We start from the raw sequence: 17,160 nt of genomic DNA, 5'->3' as shown, positions 1-17,160 counted from the left end.
CAAAACAATGTTTTTAAATATTTATCTTCAAAGTGTAATGTAGTCTATATTACTGTTATTAGCTTTCCCAAATATTTCAGTGAATTCTCATCAACTCCACGGAATTAAAAAAATATATATATTTCCAAAAGGATTCATCTCATTTTGTCCCGCTATCCAAATCTACTTATTAGCCATCCACTATGAAAACAATGCCCTAGTTTGTCAAGTGTCTGACAACACAGAAGATCCCACTGGCATCAAGCCTTCATGTTTCAACAACACTATTATAAAAGTTCCCTTTTTTTCCCGGCTAAAAATGACTTGCCACAAAACATACATTACAAAACAATACTTCAATCTGCAAGTGTTGAACTTTTATTTACACTATAACTGTATACAGGTTTCTTTAGATGGGATATGAGCACTTTATGGCGTGTTTCTCTCGTATTATTGTCGATACAGCTTTGAAATACAATGCATAAAACAAGAAAAAATTATATAGCACCTTTTCAATAATGCCACGGGCCAAACAGCTCAAAACAATATTTCAGACATGCGTGTGTGTGTGAGATTTTCAAAATACTACTCAGTCTGGTTCAAATCAAGGGCAAATCGCACAACTCCGCTGCTGCGTCGGTGTTCATCTCTTTCCAGTAGTGATTCAGGTTCTCCTCCAGCAGCACCCTGGGTATGATGATGACCGGGTCGGACAAACTCGTCCTGAGCATCTCTAGGAGCCAGAACATGGTTAAGGTGTCAAGAAGGAGAAAGAAAAAAAAGACACGTTGAAAAACTTGTTTCAGGAGAACAACAACAGTCGCCTGGCTGAGTCGAGCACCCTGCGACCGCTCATTTGAGGAGATCAAAACTACTAAGATAGCAGCATAAACTCGACATAAACTTAACCCCCACTTAATAAGGGGGCCAGTGCAATGAGGGTCTCGGGGTGTTCTAACATGATGGAAATTAGGATATGTAAAAAAAAATCCAAATCAGACTGGAAGGAATTACCTTTTCAGTATTAATGGGCCAACCACTAACACAACCTTCCCCAAACTGCCTCTCTCCAAGCCTATTTGTACTTACCCTTGTTGAGGGTGCAAGATAGCACTCTGCAAATATTCTGGATAAAATTTTCAATTGCAGGTCCAACAAAAAAAAAAACAGTCAAGGCATGCTTTGAGAACACATCCCAACCATGTGACAAGCTCAAGTCAACGATCAACTCCTGTGCCTATGCAATCTATTCGGTGGATATAGAAAGTATCATGAAGGCATCAACTCAAACTATGTAATACAAATCGAAATTGTACAAACAAATCGAGTCCTCTCATCCTTTGGGACTTGTACGATATGAAACATTTAGAGACGACAAATGGTGCACAATTAACTAACAAGAAGACATGCTCAGCTACCGTCCTTAAAACATACAAAGCGCTTTTCATACAAATGTGACGGGTGATTGGACTTGACTTGTGCATTAGCCTACATTAGTGACATGCAGATTCCAGTTATGTCCCCCAAAATAAACAAACAAGTACGTATTAATGTCGTGTTTTACAAAGACACTGCAATTTTGAGTTAACGAATGAAGTTAACTTTGTTTTCATGACAAGTATTAAGTATTTTTGGGCAAACATTTACCCACTCAAATACACATACTTGGGTTCAGAGCTGGCCTTTGACTTGAAACTTAAGCGTGAAATAATGGTGGCGCCTTGAGATACAAATGACCCGAATTCATTTAAGGTACAAGCTGGCACGTGGGCGCTAACTTGAGATAAAAAAGCTGCATGGTGGCAATCAACTTAATTCATCTCACTTCACAAGAAGCAACAGTTTGGTAAATTGTGAACAATTCATAAAAAGGAGGCTTGAAAAGTTTGATGTTACTCCCATTTGAAGTTTACTGTCAAACTAAACATAAAACAAAGAGATTTCTACATTGGGTACTTAAAACAACAGCTTTTTTTTTTTTTTTTTTTTTACATTCTACTTAATTATGTCATTATTCTTTGTTTTTATAAATTACAATTACCGGTATGTAGAGCGCTATTCAAGAGAGAGTAAATGATTTGAGATGCGTATGTTTAGCCTTGCAAGCCTGGTCAGGATGTCATACCTGAACAGGAATGTCTTCACTTTCTATATCCACCATAGCGATGTGATTACATGAATATGGGAATCCACAAATCTGGTGACTTCAATATTGCCTTTCCCCTCCCCAAGGTGTGTGTGTGTGGGGGGAGGGGGGTTATGAAACATTTCACATGCACTTACAATTGACTGCATGAAACAATTGGTGCATTCCAGCAGGTTTAAGCATGGCTGCAACTCGAAGGGCTCCATGTAAGGTAGCTTACAGGCAGGAGGTGACAGCAGGCAAGCCCCCCACGCACCCCACCCCGATCCCAACACCACTACTTGGGTGTCCATATGGAAGACAAATACTTATCCAGTAACTCTATTCTAAGGTGTTGTGTAGGTGATTCACCATTTAAATAAAACCGTGCCACTGTGAAATCGAAAAAAAAAAGATACGAAAAAAAAAATCACATCTCAATGGCCATGAATGAGGATGCGTGGTATTTGTCTGTGGCCGACATCTTCTAAGTGATACTTTTTGAGGGTTACCTGGGATCGGGTAGCGCACAGCCCCACAGGTGTTGCTTTAGGGTCTGTACCCAGCCAATATCTCGGATTGGCTGGCAGAGCTGTATGTAGTGGTGTTGTTTTAGCACAACCCTTCAAATGAATACAAATGTCACTCATTAGCGAATAAGAACTCAGAGACATAGCATCATCCAAACTTGACATCCCCCAAATACTTATGACGACAGTGCGACAACGAATATATATTTGGTTTGGACAACCCACAATTCCAATGACGTTGGGATCCAAAGTAAAATGTCAATAAAAGGAGATAAAAGTGATTTGAAAATCCTTTTCAACCTACAGCATATTCAATTGAATACAAAACACAAGATATGTAATATTAAAATTGATTAAATGTATTTCTCTATTCATTTACTTATTATTATTATTTTTTTAAGTAATTTTAATTTTTTGCAACAATTCTCTCATTTTGAATTTGATGCCTGCAATACAATCCAAAAAAGCAGGGACGGGTGCAAAAAAAAAACAAAAAAAAAACACCTGTTTGGAACCTTCCATGGGTCAGGTTAATTGGAAACAGGCGAGTGTCATGATTGGGGATACAGAGCTCACTTCTTCACAAGCAAGGATGTGAACAACTGCGTGACCAATTTGCGTTTGTCAATATACAATTACACGGAATACATGGATTTCGTGATCTACCGTTTCCCATCAAAAAATTCAAAGACTCAAGATAAATCTCTGCCTAAAACCAACACTGAATGCTTGTGGCCTTTGAGCCCACATGGTTCATTGCATTTAAAATGAGTATCATTGTGAGGAGGATAGGATCAGGAATACTTCAAATGCTATTTCAAACTCTACCATGCAACACCCGGAAACATGGCAGCTTCTCTGGGCCCGAACTCACCTGAGAAGGATTGACGCAAAGTGGAAAGGTGTAGTGTGGTCTGATAAGTCCACATTTGAAATTGTTTTGGGGAAATCACGGCTATTGTGTTCCCCGGGCTGAACTGGAAAAGGAGCATCCAAATTGTTATCAGTGAAAAGTTCAAAAGCCAGAATATGTGAAGGTACCATTTGTGCTGAAATTTACATCGAGGTTTTGGAGCAACATACAGTATGTTGCTATCTCAGCAAGGTTTTTCAGGGACATGAAAATAAGCAGATTTTCAGCAAGATTATGCCAAGCTGTTGCAACAGCGTGGCTTCGTAGTAAAACAGAGTGAGTACTAAACTGCCCTGACAGCAGTCCAGACCTGCTTCCCATTAAAAATATGTGACGCATTATAAAGTGCAAAATCCACCTACAAAGCTTCAACAGTCTTTATTTCTCAAACGCTTATTGAGTGTTGTCAAAAGGCAATGTCTTTTTTGGAACATGTTGCAGGCGTCAAATTCTGAATAAGTGAACATTTGCAAAATAAATACATAGTTGTGTTTTTCAAGTGAATATAAGTGGAAAAGGATTTGCAAATCGTTCTGGGTTTTTTTTTTGTTTTGTTTAAAATAGCGTCCCAACTTAATTGGAAATGGGTTTGTATTTCTGGAATGACATATTCAGGAATACATTTCCAAAAACCCTTTTACATGCATGTTGTTGTAAAGCCACATGATCTCTTGGAATAAACAGGTGCATTTCAATACATTAGAATACAGTGGAAAAGTTCATTTGTTTTAATAGTTCAATTCAAAAAATGCAACTCATTATGTCAAACACATAATGTACACGTAGGAATATTTTTTTCAGGAGGCCAATTCCTATCCAATATTAAAAACCCTATTTATTTATTTATTTATTTTTTCAAAATGGAATATTCATTTATTGAGATGGCCACATTTTTTTTTAGGTCCAAGCAATAATCTTCAAAATGATAACAAATACAAATCACAACATATATCACTTTGTATATAGATACGGCACTTTTTGGATTGTACTAGTGAAATAAATTAAGTTGTCCACAAATTTTTTGTGATGCATCTGTGTGAGAGATATGATGCAAAAACAATATATTCTTCTCACGAGGGCAACATGCATCATCGAAAGAATGCCAGAGGTCATGCCAGAATGCGGTGCAATCTTGGATAAGAAAATCCTCTTCCATGTGGATTTTCATATTTTGTTTGACAAAGACTGGGACAGGAGTAATACTGACAGAAACCTGCAACCACTAACGCTTTACTAGAAACAAAAAGAATCCAGAAGACACCTTTTGTTTTGCCTCTTTGGGGGGTCGTTTATTTGTAATATTCCTTTAAATATGAGCAAGCAGAAACACAAGTACGTCACAGTCAATGTTTTATTTAGTTTTTTTTTTTTTTGTCTAGACATAACTTTCTTTCCCAAACTCTCTATCCGTGTTTTTTTTTTTAGCTAACAACCACAAAGAAAGCACCGGGTGTGTGGCGTGTCAAGCACTGTTTACATGACGTGGCCCCTCCTCCTCCGTGTTATGAGACAAAGTGACAGCACCTAACCAAAGGCTGCAAAATGCAAATGAGGTTGGCCTTCAGCCCCTATGGGTCATGCGTTGATGGTGGTAATGATTGCACAGCGTATAAAGGAAAGAATGTTAAGTGTGCGTGTGTGTGTGTGTGTGTGTGTGTGTGTGTGCGTGCATGTGTATGCGCGTGTGTGTGTGTGTGCGTGTGGGTGTAGAGCGTTTAAAGGGGGCGTGAAGGGATTCGACCCATGCCAGTGCATTTGTACTTTTAAACGAAAGGTAAAGAAAGAAAAAGTATAGTAAATATGTCTACTTATACAGTGAAAGCACTGATGACTATCACAGAAGGGTACCAAAGGTGGTAAAGCGAGGAAACAATGTGATGACAAACATAAAACTGATAACTAAATGTTCAGTTCCCAAAAGTAGAGACAACATTACGCACACCTCTGCCTTGCCTGCTTAAGTACAGGTTGACGATAATAATGATAATGCAGTCCGTCACATTCATCGGAGTGTGAAGAGACTTGCTTCTCAGGTCCACGCAAACATGTTACCTCTGCCCAACATTAAAAGTAGTTTATGTCGTATGACGTTAACAATGTTGTTCATTTCCATTATTTGCTTTGGAAAATTTAATGCAAATTATTTGTAGACTTGCATGGATTAGCGAATTAGCGGTTCCATTGTATACGTTACGCACGTGTATTGTGAAAGATGACTCTACAATCGCTAACATTGGTTAAGTGCATACAATAGTGATTACAATTACATTATTACAAACCAGCTTACTTAGGTCACCTTCTACATCCAACACATGACGTAAAGAAAATTCTTTAAACCACAATTAAAACAAACAAACAAACAAACAAATAAATAAATAAATAATAAAGAAAAAGTCAAGGCTTTACATTTTGGGATCTGGTATGTTTCACTACATATCTCTTATACACACAATATACTCAGATACCACCATATTTAACTTCCGGGACATTAATAAATGAGCTTTAAAATCAACATATTTGCATAAAAATTGAATTCTAACAAGACAAAAGTGAGCAACGATGAATTGAAAATAATGATGCCAATATTATAAAAGCTAACCAGACAAAATAAAATGTATCCATCCATCCATTCACCCATTTTCGAATCAGCATATCCTCACAAGGGTGCTGGAGCCTATCCCAGCTGTCCTTGGACAGTAGGCGGGGTACACCCCGAACTCGTTGCCAGCCAAGCGCAGGGCACACATTGACAAAAACAAATTTGTACTCACAATCATATTAAGGGACAATTTAGAATGTTCCATTAACCTCCCATGCATGTTTTTGTAATGTGGGAGGAAACCGGAGTACCAGGAGAAAACCCACGCGGGAGCGGAGAACATGCAAACCCTACACAGGAAGGCCAGAATTGAACCTTGCACCTCTGTACTGTGAGGCAGACATGGTAGCCAGTCGACCAACCGTGCCGCATCAAATTCATATACAGTAATTAACATTATAATTTTACGATCACAAGCGTGGCTTTCTAAACTCATTGGTTCCGCTCATGATGGCCTGATTGTGTATAATGATTGTGTAATTTTACAGGGATCAGTCTTGCTTTTAACGACTGCATTGCTACGCTGACTTCGGACCGCGGGCACTAAAAGCTTGACGTTTTATGTGACCCCCAAACACTCAACACAATTATTTTAGCCCCACTAAACTCCCCCCGCACAGAACCAATGAGGATGCTATTTAAATTTTAAATGCCCTGGGGACCTTTGGAGACAATATTAATGTAATATGCATATTCATAATTTTTAATGCATAATCAGATAGAGTGATCCGGATTGTCTGCTCGCAGCAAGTTAGCTAAAAAAAATTGTATTGAACTAAGCTCATCTAAAATAGGCATGTGAGTAAGTATGAGGTAAATGCTCCCAGGGATACAAACGACTGTAAGTTTCTCATTGAATTTAGAGATAACTGGGCTCCAAAGTCACAAAGAATTATGATCATGCATCGAGTCAAACCTAAAGCATAAACAGCAGCAAAGATGAAACAGCAGGTACAAAAAAGAAAAATGAGATGCGGATCAGAGACACATGATTAACCAGGCATGACATTTATCAAAGATCTTCAGCTTTCCTCATTATTTCTATTCAATACTCCCAACCGTTGATAATCTTTGATAAACTCAGGAGAACGATACGCTCAGTCAATCAAGCCAGACACCAGAAGCGCTTGCGGTCGGCCTCATGCAAGCTTTATCCGTTGCATCGGGTAGCCAGGCAGCCTGTCGCCATAGCAACCAGGAGATGGAGGCGAGCAGAGTGGGGGTGGCGTCGAGTAGAAGAGGAAGAAAAAAAACCCTCACTCATGCCCGCTTGTGACTGCAACGATCGAAATTAGACAATGGACTGATGACATGTCACCTTATTCTATTATTGTACAAGAGTACAAAAAGAGAAGGAGGGGAAGTGGATGGGAGCAAAGCAGAAGCAAAACAAAGGATGGCAACAGAAAATAAAAAAACTGTTTTGCAGCCTCTGTGTTTACTTTCCCCCGAAAACATAGGATATGAAAGGTGCTAAATGGTTTTTACTCTTTTGCTTCAGCCAGTTTGTTGTTGAGCTCTTTACTTTTCTCCTTGTCGCCCAACGCTGGCCGGCTCACGGGTTGGTTCTCCGAGGTCATCTTCCTGGAACCCCTCAGTGCCGCGCTCTGCTTATCTTTGGCTTTCTTCACTGGCTTGCCCTGGCTCGATGCGACAGCCCCAGGCTTTTTGGCTTTAGTGCGAGGGACAGTAGATCTGTCCACCTGAGGATGTCGGATAGCGGACATGAGTGGAAATGCCTGAGTTCATGTTTTTTTTTTTTTCAGTTCTGTAACTGTGGAACGGAAAGAGCAAGCAATCTTAACAGTCATTGTGTGAATGCTGAGACTATTTTCCAGTTTGGCAGACCAAGGGCGTTTCACTTGACTACTTCATGACAGAAAGAAGACCAGCCATTGGAAAAAGTGAAACCAGGTCTAAGTTGTGGCGCAGATGGTGTAGTGTGATTTTGATGGATTTGATTGAAGCACAATCAGATATATTCTGCACTCCGTTGATAGTATTTGGATAGTATTTCATTCCTAAATACTGTATGTGACATCAGAATCATTGTAGAAATCAATTCAGTGAATGCATTATTGTAATTATCATTATTATTATTATTATAGTGTTTAATATATAGTTTAAAAGCACAGCCGTACTGCGGAATAACTGGCCTGTGTGTGTGGGGGGGGGGGGGTGCACTTCTAAAGCAGACACACGATGGGTGGGGGGAGGGGTTGAAAGCGATCTTTAACTGCTCGATTTTGACCAGTTTTTCATCATCCGCAAGTGGTGATCTTGCAGTACCTTATGAACAACATACTTTGCGCACACTGTTCTCCTGTACCCACTCCAGCGAGTCCATTATACTTTTGACATGGGGGTCGCGCCTCTCCTGCACTTAATTCAAAGGGGATGAGGGAAGCCGGTTTGAATGGCCGAGAATCAAGCTGGCTGTATTCACTCCCACAACTGCGCAAATGCCCATTTCTAACTGCGACCATCTGTGAAAATGCCCAAAGAAAGAAAACGCCTCCCATTCACAGTTACTTTCACTAGACGTGTGCTGGGCATGAAAATAGGGCCCTGTGTGTCAGCAACCACTGATGATTCTCCAAGTTAGTTTGGTGGAGAAAAAGATGTTAATCCATATGTTAGCCAGACAGTGAGGACTCTGCTGTGGTACTACAGTGAACCCCTGCTAAAAAGCTTTATAATTGCTGAAAGATGGTCCAAGATGGTCGCAAAGGAGTACTTTCATCTAAATGGAATCGCTCAGCATTCACAGGCAATTTCTGAGGGTAATTGCAAATGTAAACATGTATGTCTTAAAGCAATCCTTAAAGTTACACTGTAAAACCCAGCAGATCAGTTCGCACCTGTTTAATGGGGTCGATGTATGGCTCGCTGTACAAGCTGCGTATCCTCCTCCTCTCCTGGGCCTTATTGTCAGTAGGTTGTAGCGGGGCGTGTCCCTTGAATGTTGCACTATAGCTGGTTTCCAGCCTGGTCTTCTCATCCGGAGGTAAGTACTGGGACTTGGCCCGGATCATCTGTGCAGGCTTCACATCTCTATAAGCCTTAAATTCGGTTCTGCAAGGAGAGAAGCCAAGTGGTCATCATTCTTATTTTATTAAAAAAAATGACAGTGATTTTCTAACCAACCATAGACTTGTAAATTATTTTTAAACATGTTCACACTGAGTCAATGAATTTCTTTAACCATTTCAGGGACAGCGGTTACTACAGTGGACAGTTTACAGGATGCATGAAAGGGTTAAACATGACAAGATTCTCGGTCATACAATTTTCAAGTTTAGGTAAATAAATATAATTTGTACTAGATAATAATACTAAAAAAGATTTTCTTCATTTGAAATCCAAAGTTTGGAAAACAACAAATGCATTTAATCCTGCTTTCTGGGCAACCTTATGGTGAACTTCAGATGTCATCATAGCTTCCAAAACACGGATAGACTTTGAGGGCTATGTATTCAGACATGTCCATTTGATGCAGAAATGCTGGCATAGCCAGATTTTTATTTTTATTTTTATTTTTTTGCAGTAATATGCCTCAGTGCGCCTGTTTGGGAATTTGGCTGACAGTTCAGCACCAAGCTGGGTGTTCCAACCTCGCGAGGGGGTGTCATTTGCCATCCGTCCGTGCCAGATGAAATAAATATTGGACCTTTTTGTATTCATTACTTTGATTTTGCTCTATGTTCATTGAGTGCTTTGAGTCCAACAATGTCGATGACATGTGCACGCCGCTATAAATTTACTGTATGTCTACTATTTGATGAAAGCCCAATATTGAGACAGCGTTTCCTCTTTGTATCTTCACTGAAAACAACCAAAATTATTCTGCGGGACATTAGAGTAGAGTGGTTCGGTCGGCAATTACAACACAACTCTGCTTCAGTCTAATCCGATGACAAACATCAGTCTTCCCCTTTGGCTCTGGCAGAGTCATGAACGCGCACTGTAAACAATCGTGAGGCACATTTAAATGTCCTTGCTCACAGTATAAATAAAGTAAAGTGTTACATTACGCAGCAGCTTCAAGCACAGAGAGATGGAGTCAATACTTGGCCACCGTCCTTCTGCCTCCAAGTCTATTTACGAAGAGAACAAAGTCAATATATACTAAGGAGACTGTGAGATGCATTCTCTTTATAGATAAGAATACATTTCTCACAGGTTAAAAGCTGAATGCTATAATGAGGTTGCATTGGAAACAATCGCCCACCAGGAGACAATTGCAGATAGAAACATTTTTGGATCATTAATGGCCATGTCGATCGAGAAAAAATAATCAACGCCCGAACATCTAATCTAAATAGCTACTGCATATTTTACAACACCTTTATGAACAATCAATGCTATGTTAAAATTCAAGATGAAAAAAATGGCATCAAGACATTTTGGATGCCCGTCGTTATTTATGAGGTTACAAATGCAAGTCTTGCTTTTGGGTCATCTAAAATACAATACAATACAATACAATACATGCTGATTTATATAGATAGGCCAGTAGTTGACAAAAGCTTTTCATGTAACATGACAGCGACATTTACATAATTAAGTTAAAATATAAGGTGATCGTTTTGAATTCATCTTCCAGTTGGTTAGTTTGAACACATTTACATTTGAATGACTACTCTGGCAGAAATGTGTTTTCACATTTATAAAATAAGCCACAGGGTGAAATGTCACAATGTGAAAAGTAAATTGTTCATAGCACAAAGGCTGATGACTGGGGCATTACCCATAGAAAAGAGAACTGCCGGTACTACCATCAGTGCGCCGGAGAGATGGAAATCACACACAGAGAGTGATTACATAACAGGACTTAGGCTCGCTTTCAGGGCCAGGATGGACCAAGAGGCTACAGCGCAAAGACGGATTATACAATGGCATCCAAGGACGATGGTATAAAACACTTACATGACACCACAGGGTGTCGATTGTCCAAGTGTAAAGAGTTCACAGTGTGGTACTCCAGCCTGTACATGACGGTAACGTACTGTAGATGCTATTCATGGACAGTGGAACAATAATTTCTGTGTCCCCGAGGTCCATATGTGCTTGAGAAATGTTGAAGATACTTTATATACTAATACAGCAAACATAAATGGTCTAACGGTTATTGGCAAGAAGCACTGTAACAGGGTTTTTTTTGGTATGCATGTAACATTGCAACACAAGCTATTCTTGTCATAGCGATATTTCCGCTAACCCGCTGTGGTGGTTTATGTGCGTAAGAAAGAGTTCTACGCTGCAACCAATCACTGGCGCTGACAGAAGTGGAAATGCGCCAGGACGCAGCAAACAAAATGTGGCACAATATGGGCTGCTACACTTGGAAGACTCAGATAGCCATGCTATCTTATTGGTGAATACACATCTTCACAATACATGTGCAAGCAAAGTAAGCAAATCATATATTTGTTGTTTCGGAATATGAGCGTGACGAATCAGTCCAATATTTGATTTCATCTATTCACATACTACCAGTCTGTTGTCACACACTCCCCTTTTGGCAAGAGGTGGGTTACAGCCGAGGCTGGTTGTCAGTCAATCACAAAGCACAATCAGTGAACCCCCAAAACTCACCTATTTGCTGGTTTTGTGGTCATGCCAATGCCCTGTCTCATATATATATAACAGTATTGCTTTGGTGCCGTTCAGTGGCATCTTGCGGCCAACCAACTACCTTGGAGTGAGCTGAGAAGCTTCATGTTGTGCTCTGCTGCCATCTTGTGGTTTTTGAGCTTCGTGTTGTGCTTTGAGACTATCTTGAGGTATCTATAAATGTTTTTTTGGTTTTTTTTCCACTTACTCGCACATATAGGTCTTCATGGCCATAACATATATCATTTCAAACAACTATTCACACTCACATTTACACCTCGGAGCAATTTGGAGCCGACAATTAACTCCCCATGCATGTTCTTGGAATGTGAGAGGAAGCCAGAGTACCTGGACCCTTGCAAGCACAGGGAGACCATGTAGATTCCACACGACCGAGCCGAAGCCGAGATCTGAACCTTTGACAGCGTTAAAATCCCGCCAAATTTATTTCAGGCTCAAGTTAAATATTGTGAGAGTGCTCTGCGCTGATAAAGCACTGGCAGCTTCTCCCAGAGTATTCCAGGGAATTAATGAACCCAGAGGACCTCTGTGGCTTCTTTTTATTCTTGGATCAGCGGCCATAAAGACTGGCTTTCAATCAATACTCTCTCATCCGGCCTGTTGGAATACAGCTCCTCTTTGGGCAACGTACCATATGACACAGGTGACTCTTTGAGCACTTTTCGCGGTTGCCTTTCACATATTTAAAAGAAGGATCGCTCCGTATTTCACGCGGCTCATTCTGGGGTATATACTGTATGTATACGAAAGCATTTCTGGACAATGCTTTGCAGGCTCTCTAAGAGGATCATTTTCAAAATCCCCAATATTCAATCACTTCACTGCTGTGGGTTCCATTCTGCTAACAAACTCATTCAGCAGGCAGAGGAGGATTTGGAGACGTTTTGGAAAGAAAAGTCTCTTTTGAAAGGAGTTGATTAGAGTTCCCTGCAATAAAAAATGTTTCACGACAAAATGGGAAAATCAAGTCACTCTGAACTCAATGAACCTGCAGCCTCTGTTTCGTCGTCACCGAAAAAAAAAAATCACTTTCATATGCTATTTTTTCACATTTGTTTTGTGAAAGTAAAAAAAAAAAGATCCCTTTTGGTCATTGCAGATAACACAGTGACAAGTAGGCTTTGTCTGTTTGAAAAAAAAGAGAACATGAACAAAGGCTCAGGCAGCTGACGTCTCTTCACTCATGGCTTATATCAGGCATAATAAGGCATTTGAACATATCTTAACCCTTTCATGCACGCTGTAACCTGATAACATGATAAGCTTTCCACTGTAGTAACCGCTGTCCCTGAAAGGGTTAAATATGACTCGACCAAAGCAGCAGAAAATATCCAAGTAATAGAATGCAGTTGTATTGGAGTGTTGATTTTGCGATCAATTTGACTTCACTTGACTCAGCATTGTTTAGCTTTCTTACCCTGTGCCTTTTGTTTTTGCTTGTACCAAGGTGCTGTTTCTTTCCATTTTTTCAGCTTCATGATTTCCCCTCAATCTGTTCTTTTGTAATGTTCTTGAGTTATGGAGTGTTTACCTCTTAAATTTGTGCACGTGCGTGAGTATACAGATGCAGTATAGGCAATGAAGTGCCAACAATGATCTGTTTTCAGGACATCACGACACTTCCTGACACGCTACTTAGGTTCATTGCATACTCGGAGCAAACATGAGTGTGAACGGTAGTCTATATGTGCTCTGCGATTAACTGCCGACCAGCCCAGTTTGTAACCCGCCTCTTGCCTGAAGACAATTCGAATGGGCTCCAGCTGACGTGTGACCCTAATGAGGACTAGGGAAATAGGAAATGGATAGATGGATGGATGGTCCATTTTCCACAGAATGCTACAGCAGATGAGCGCCGAGGTCGTATGTCAGCTAATAATAACTTAGCATGGATAGGCAACGTACAAGGGATGAATGAGGAACTGGTACTGAAACAAATTGCATCCGTTAATGAGCACTATATTTGCTGTGGTAGAATGAACGGGATCAGAATTGCCATGGCTGAATAGCGTTTTGGTTCAATGAGATGCAGATCACACATCACAATGTTTGTAGCTTTATTCTAATTGCCGTTTTTTTCCCCTTTTTTTTTAACTTGTCAAGTCAAGTCAACAGTATTTATAGAGCACTTTCAAACAGCCATCGCTGCATACAAAGTGCTGTACATGGAGCAATTAAACATGCACAATAAACAGTAAGACAAATCGGTAGATACTTGTAGATACAAACTATACGCCATATGGCACAGTGCAGCTGGAGTGTAAACATTAATGTTTCAAGCTGACAGAATTTAGTGACCAATGGAATTGTATTCCAAATGAGCACTGATGCCATTTCAGCATGTGCTGTGTGATTTGTGCCCACCATCCATAATGTTAACCCACAGTTGACCTGCTTTAAGACTCCACTGGCAGCGAAAGACTGAAGTTCGGGTGGGCTTGTGTCGTGCCATGTGGAGGGGGACAGTGCCCTGGGCTGCACCCTGCTCCACAACACACACACACACACGCGCACACACACACACACACACACACACACACACACACACACACACACACACACACACACACACACACACACACACACACACACACACACACACACGCAGTAGCGGGGCACCAACCAGCTGAATCGCAAGACACACTAATCTCACATGGCATCAGACCACATCATCAGCGGTGATTCTTCCTATGGCAACTGAGTCATAACTTTGACTTCATATAAAATAGCCATATGTGTTGTTTCAATTTCACTAAGATCTGGGGGAAAAAAACCCAATATTTTCCCTCTCCCACACAAGACAACGAAAAAAAAAGACTTAGCATTTAATTAAAAAAAGTGAATTGCAAGAACTTTATACAACAATGCGCAGTGACCGACATGCGTGACTTGATGCTTCATCATCCTCTATCATGGCTGTGAACATTACATAATACAGATTACCCTGGTTGTGTATGTTATGCACCCATCTCACGCCCTAAAGACACAATAAAATGATTAAAACACACTTTTTAAGGTATTCCTTGGGACTGTTTTACTCTCTCTCTTGACTGTTCTAAAAATAAGAACCCGAGTGTGCTTGCTTCAAGCTGTCTATTTGTCACTTCCAGTTCAAGTCTATCGTAAAACACCAAGGTGCAATATTCACAATTACTATAACTATAATCATAATGAGAGTGACAGTATTATGTCAAATGGAATAGAATAGAAATGAGAATAAATGGAAACAAGCCAAGATATTAAGCAATCACAAACATTAAAACAACTGCAACTTTAACACATGCTCAGCAACACATATACAAACTGGGTATACAATACAAATATAATCTCTCTGCTTCGTAAAAAGAATAAATATTATTTTTATTTGATGTTCACATTTTGTATGCCGCTTTAGTGGTTGTTAATGTGCTCTACAAATAAAGTTGTATTAACATACCTGTCAACTTTTCGGAGCGCCAACCTGTATAAACTACCAAAAAAATCCGTATAAAGAGGAAAAAGTCCTTATAACATACCAAAGCATTTTATGTCAAAATAACGGCACAGAAAAAAAACGCACGAAATTTTCAATGATATTTATTGTAGATCTCCATAATACAATGTCTGGTTAATGTCTAATCATCATTCTACTTAGTGGCATTACTGTGTTCAGAGTTGTATTCCGGAAATGAAAGCATTCGAGTAGACGGGCACCGTTCTGGGCAAAAGCAAACGGAACTACCTGTCAGGGGGGGGGGAAACAAAAAACTGAAATTTTCAGAATCCGTATGATTTGTGCGATACGGCCATATACGTAAGATTCGCCACAAAATCTGTATGAACTATGGCTAAACAGGTTGACAGGTATGTATTAATTTTGTTATGTAGCTCTTGACTCATTTGAGCTACCCTACGAAGCCCTGACGTGCTAAGTACAGGACATCTTGAAACTTTTCTTTCTTGCTGGGGGAAAAAAAGACTGCAGCAAAACACAAATGTTATGAAAAGAGATACATTTTTTAATGATACTACTTTTTTTAACACTGCCAATCACTACAGTAGACATGATGTAAATCCTTAAGTAAAAATGTTGTTATGAAATTGTGAGTTGTTGATTCAGCTCCAAGGAGGCGAGAAATAAGAAAAAAATAAAATGAACTGAATTCAGGTCTCAGGAGGTGACGGGGGTTCACACTGTACAGGTAAACCACATGCGTGTTTCTACTCACTTGTAAGAGCTGCCGGCTGCAATCTCCTGTTTAATTTGCCTGTTGACGGCATCCACAGCCGCCCGTCCTTCCCTTTCCACCTTGACTTTCTTCTCCCCTTCTGCCTTTTTGCTCGACCGCTTTTTCCTTTCGTGGCCCTGGATGAGGTCTTTCTCTTGCACTTTGTCAGCAATGGCGCTCTTCTCCACGCCGCTTTCGGCGTCCGCTAGATGCTGTTTCCCGTGTTTGGACCGGTCCAGCGGCCGGTCGTCGCCCGCGGAGATGGTGGTTGGCGGTTTAGGTATCCACGGGTGGTCGTACCTTTTCGGAATGGGCCAAGGCTTGTAGTCTTTCTGGTACTGAGTCTCGCTGTTGAACGGTATTTCTGGGCCGTGGTACTCGTTCTTGGGTTTACAGCTGGGTTCGGGTCGCACTCGCCAGTGTTTAAAGTCCTCCCTCATGACCGAGCTGCACACTCGTTCCTCCGACACGCACCTCCGCGGCGGCGCGCGTGGACCTGCGGTGGCGGTGCGGCGATGGGTGCGAGGCGGCTGGGTTTCTATGGCGACCCCGGCCCGTAATGGAGGTTGCAGCTGGACGTGCTGCATCTCCGAGGCGTCCGTGTATTTGGTGAACACCAAAGGCACCGCAATGTCAGCCTTGTCCATCTGGTTCCAGAAGCGAGCCATGCAGCACGCCCTGCTGATGCAAGGCCACGCCATGCTGAGATTCCTTGAGAAAACAGTGGACGATAAAGAATCTAAATGGTCCAAATATTTTTTTACAGGATGCTGTTTACGACTGGGGCGAGTCCGTATGCGAGTTGAGTCCAATGTTCAGGTTAGATTAAAATAAACGCAAATCCATCGTACTTCTAAAGCGTACGCATGCATTGCCAATCCTTTCACCTTTAAAAATTTTTATCGTAATGAGAGTTTTCTGCTCGGATGTCGTCTGTGTCCGTATCCTCTGTGCTACATCACTCCACGCCACACTGCAAGGGAAAAACGGCCCCGCCCTCACCCGCTCAGAATCGGGAGACACAAACCGGAATGATGAGATCAAGTTATATATTTATAGCTCATTTCCGGTTGTACCATCTGAAATTGTTAATATTTTAAGACCGAAATGGGGAGAAACACGAATCTCATGAGATCTCTTTTATTGTTATAAATATGTTCATGGTTTTC

The 17,160-nt window shown here is 40.7% G+C and overlaps 1 protein-coding gene across 2 annotated transcripts; it reads right to left on the bottom strand.

The window, feature by feature from the left end:
- Window positions 1-334: 334 nt before the first annotated feature.
- Window positions 335-16,954, bottom strand: map6a (microtubule-associated protein 6a). 2 transcript variants are annotated; one of them, XM_086131146.1, is made up of 5 exons: window positions 15,992-16,954; window positions 9,008-9,221; window positions 7,635-7,849; window positions 2,617-2,727; window positions 335-712 (listed from the first exon to the last, which is right to left on the bottom strand). In XM_086131146.1, the coding sequence occupies exons 1-5, from the start codon at window positions 16,690-16,692 to the stop codon at window positions 565-567; spliced, it is 1,389 nt and encodes a 462-aa protein (XP_085987272.1). In that variant the 5' UTR covers window positions 16,693-16,954; the 3' UTR covers window positions 335-564. The 2 variants fall into 2 exon arrangements, with proteins under 2 accessions (XP_085987272.1, XP_085987273.1); XM_086131147.1 differs by lacking the exon at window positions 2,617-2,727 and having other exon boundaries at window positions 7,672-7,849.
- Window positions 16,955-17,160: the final 206 nt, after the last annotated feature.

Source organism: Hippocampus guttulatus, chromosome 15 (assembly GCF_054856545.1).
Source record: "Hippocampus guttulatus isolate MCC_2025c chromosome 15, RoL_Hgut_1.0, whole genome shotgun sequence".
NCBI classification, from domain to species: domain Eukaryota; kingdom Metazoa; phylum Chordata; class Actinopteri; order Syngnathiformes; family Syngnathidae; genus Hippocampus; species Hippocampus guttulatus.
The sequence above is the reverse complement of the archived record's forward strand: the minus strand, read 5'-3'. Positions and strand labels throughout refer to the sequence as shown.

Bases quoted from the DNA above. Each gene is read 5' to 3' on its own strand.
- map6a (XM_086131146.1), bottom strand. From the start codon at position 16,692: ATGGCGTGGCCTTGCATCAGCAGGGCGTGCTGCATGGCTCGCTTCTGG. The intron at 7,850-9,007 runs GTGCGAACTGAT...CGACATCCTCAG, and splicing joins ACATCGACCCCATTAAACAG to GTGGACAGATCTACTGTCCC. The intron at 2,728-7,634 runs GTAAAAACCATT...ATTCATTTGAAG, and splicing joins AAACTGGCTGAAGCAAAAGA to GGTTGTGCTAAAACAACACC.